This window comes from Monopterus albus, unplaced genomic scaffold (assembly GCF_001952655.1).
Source record: "Monopterus albus unplaced genomic scaffold, M_albus_1.0 scaffold23.1, whole genome shotgun sequence".
Taxonomy (NCBI): Eukaryota; Metazoa; Chordata; class Actinopteri; order Synbranchiformes; family Synbranchidae; genus Monopterus; species Monopterus albus.
Genome location: NW_018127903.1, coordinates 2,554,774 through 2,558,201, shown reverse-complemented (window position 1 = coordinate 2,558,201; position 3,428 = coordinate 2,554,774). Strand labels below are relative to the sequence as shown.

The 3,428-nt window shown below is 43.0% G+C and overlaps 1 protein-coding gene across 1 annotated transcript in view; it reads right to left on the bottom strand.

The window, feature by feature from the left end:
* Positions 1-12: 12 nt before the first annotated feature.
* LOC109957031 (hyaluronan and proteoglycan link protein 1-like) overlaps positions 13-3,428 on the bottom strand; it is a gene marked incomplete at its 3' end in the record, with an annotated part of 8,402 nt that continues 4,986 nt past the window's right edge. Inside the window, exons 2-4 of the mRNA XM_020594600.1 lie at positions 1,695-2,036; positions 782-883; positions 13-263 (exon numbers count right to left, since the gene is read on the bottom strand). Of these exons, the coding sequence (XP_020450256.1) occupies positions 13-263; positions 782-883; positions 1,695-2,036 (695 nt within the window). The remainder of the gene's footprint in view (positions 264-781; positions 884-1,694; positions 2,037-3,428) is intronic.

The window sequence follows — 3,428 nt, the reverse complement described above, 5'->3', positions numbered from 1 at the left end:
TATGTTTTTGTTCGGGCGGCCATGGTTTCTGAGGCCAGGCCCAGTTTTCGAGCCACCACAAGCATCTCTGGGTTTGGTAATGGGATACTGCACTGTGCCATCATTCAGCCAGCCAGCGTTGCACCAGTCCAGGCCACCCTTCCAGGCCTCAAACAGCTGATCATAGGAGGCGACCACAGCATTCTGCTCCGCACAGGCCCTCACAGCCCCTTCAAAGTTCAGGTTATAGCGACCCAGGTGGGGGGAGTATGGGAACACAACACCTGAGTGAGGCAGAACAGGTTACATTGATATGATACCATGTCACTTGATTTGTCTGAATGAAGATCCTGTTAGGTCTTCGGCTGAGAGACGCTCCCCTCTGACAATTAGGACGAGCAACCAGGTGTGCTCGCCAGCACAGGTACAAGCTATTGACACCAGTGCTTTTAACCAGAGCTCTGGCGTCTCCTCCCTCCCAGTTCGTTTTGCTATGTAAGCAACGTACTTGTGCTTGCTATTTTATTATCTCTTACCTGCTGTCTTGGTAGACTCCTGTGCCCTGTGTTTCTTTGTGGCTCCCAGCTCTCCGTGTCCTGAACCTGCACCCTCCTGCCAGCCTCTCTGGACTCTGCATTCTGTACCCCACGTCCCCGGATCCTCCTTTGTGAGCACCACACTGCCTACCTGCCTTCACCCTCTCCTGAGTCCTCAGCCTTCGCTGCCACACCCACGCCCTGATTCTCATCATCCTTACACTTCTCTTTGTTTATTAAAATTTTAAGTAAATTACTGTGATTACCGGCTATCTGTTGACCTGGCACTGGGGTTGCTTCTTCTGGGGTTCTCCACGTCTGGTGTACTGCCCCTGGGGTTCTCCACATCTGGCGGGCTGACACTCGAACTGCATGGACACAAAAAAGAAGTAAAGCGATATTTCAGAAGTGAATTTACATATTGGTATGTTCTATTTCAAGACAAGTATATAAATGATGCTGCAGACTTAATAGCAGAAATGCTATGATTGTTCACTTATTACTGTGTTTTTCTTAGTTAAGATTTAACATCAGTAAATTATCAACTATTTTATGATTTGCAGAAGTTTTTTCAGCTTTTGATGGCTTTATCAAAGTAGCAGAAGGTTTGATTGTATTGTTTTCTTTGTATTTGTTCACACTTCCTTTGTCAGAAATAACATGCACTTGTTCAGCCAGACTGATCTTTTACACATGTTAAAAAGCTGGTAGCAGCTGCTTTTTGGTCATCAGGAGTTCAGACATACTGTAATCATTCAATACGTTCCCATGCCAGATTTCAGGAATCTACTGAATGACTATAAAATCTGATTTGTAAGTCAGATGTATGTAGACATGGACTGGAAATGAATCAAAATGGGTTTCAGTTTACTGATACTGAACAGTATTCAAAAGTAATCCTGACTGATTTATTACAGCAGATTTGAAACATTAGCTCTTTGTTCTTTTGTTTTTCTTTTTCCACAAGAAAAAGAAATTTGGATGTTTTTAGTAGCTAGAAACAAAACATTGTAGATGAGGACTGTTAATCCTGAAATATGCATTTTAATGCAGACAAGACACTACACTCACTATTGCAACATAATATTAATATCTCCCGATCTGTCCACAGATTATATGAGTAAAGATGACGTCCAACCCTAAGCAAAGCGTTTAAGCAGATCTAAAAACAGGATTTACCAAGGTGATCTTCCACATTCAAGAAGACCGCCTGCTCAACATCATCAATGCCGCTGATCTCACAGCGGTATTCTCCCGTGTCTTCTGTGGTGACATTAAGTATTATTATGGAGGCATCTGTGCTGTTATGCTCTTCTGTGTACAGAAAAACACGGTTCTGAAAGCTTCCAAAGGTCTCCTTATCGATTCCCCTTGCAGTCAGCACATCCTCAGGTTCTGCTCCATCAACTGCCACCTTGGTCCATTTGATTTGGAAAGCATCCCTATCAAACAATGTGGAGTTGTCGTGAGGGATATGGCATAGCAGGAAGGCTCTGAGACCTATGTCATCACTGACATCATCTGCAGGAAAAGAAAACATTATCTGAATTATGAAATATGTCTTATAATTCAGAAAGATTATGTTCAAATAAATGATCTTACTGTGGTTTTGTGGTGATTAGACTCAGTGTACTTGGACTTAAACTGAAAAATATCATGTCACAGCTTATAAATACATTTTGCACATTGGGGTCTATTTTCCTACCACTGTGAATAATTTCCTGACATTATCTGAATTATGAAATATGTCCTATAATTCAGAAAGATTATGTTCAAATAACATATTAGTCGTCAGTATGTGGCAATAGATATGAATATGGTCAAACAGGGTTGGCGTGTGTCATGACACGCCACCTGTCTTACAGGTACATTGACCAAAGTCTTTCTTTCCTCCATGCACAAAAACTATTAAATCATATTAGCAGACTACTGCCTGAATGTTTATGTCCAATACTTACAGTGAACAAGTTAGGAACGGAGTACATACATACATACAAAAATACATTAGGGAAATAATCTTTTGTCACAGCACCCCATATATTTTTATAGATGCATCCATGGCAGCTCTGAATCTCATGAACAAGCATATCAGTTTCCAAAAACTGCATCCAAAAATGTTAGCTTTGCTTTATCACTCGGCACGAAACTGTTGTACTGTAGTAAAAGTCATCTTCTTACTGCTCTTGTCAGTCGTGGCACTTACAAACCTTTGATTCCTCAGCATTAACCCTCAAAATGAAGTGCTTATCCTTCATCCACTCCATCTGATTTGTGTAAAGTATGTCAAGCACCAAGTCAGTAACAGGAAAAGTATGCTAACCTAGTTAATGATCCACAGAATTTAGCCATGACCATTATTTTTCTTTTGCTAAATTCCTCTGTGCTCTTGCTTTCTATCCAAACTAGACCACCCTTTAACTCAAAACAGTGGGCTATTTGCATCTCACCATGGGTTCCCACTATCTCCCTGACCTCCATGTTTAGACTTCACAGGACATGCTTAGTTAGGAAGACCCCAAGCAGCAAAGGATGGCCTGTGCCAGGCAAGAACAAGCAACAGATGAATTACTGTACAAGACCCCTGACCCATCACATGGCGGTCGGGGACAGTGCCTCTGGACTGGCAGACCGGGGTGGTGGTCCCTCTTTTTAAGAAGGGGGACCAGAGGGTGTGTTCCAACTATAGGGGGATCACACTCCTCAGCCTCCCCAGGAAAGTCTATGCCAGGGTACTGGAGAGGAGAATTCAACCGATAGTTGAACCTCGGATTCAGGAGGAACAATGTGGTTTTCGTCCTGGCCGCGGAACACTGGACCAGCTCTATACCCTCCTCAGGGTGGCGGAGGGTTCATGGGAGTTTGCCCAACCAGTCCACATGTGTTTCGTGGATCTGGAGAAGGCATTCGACCGTG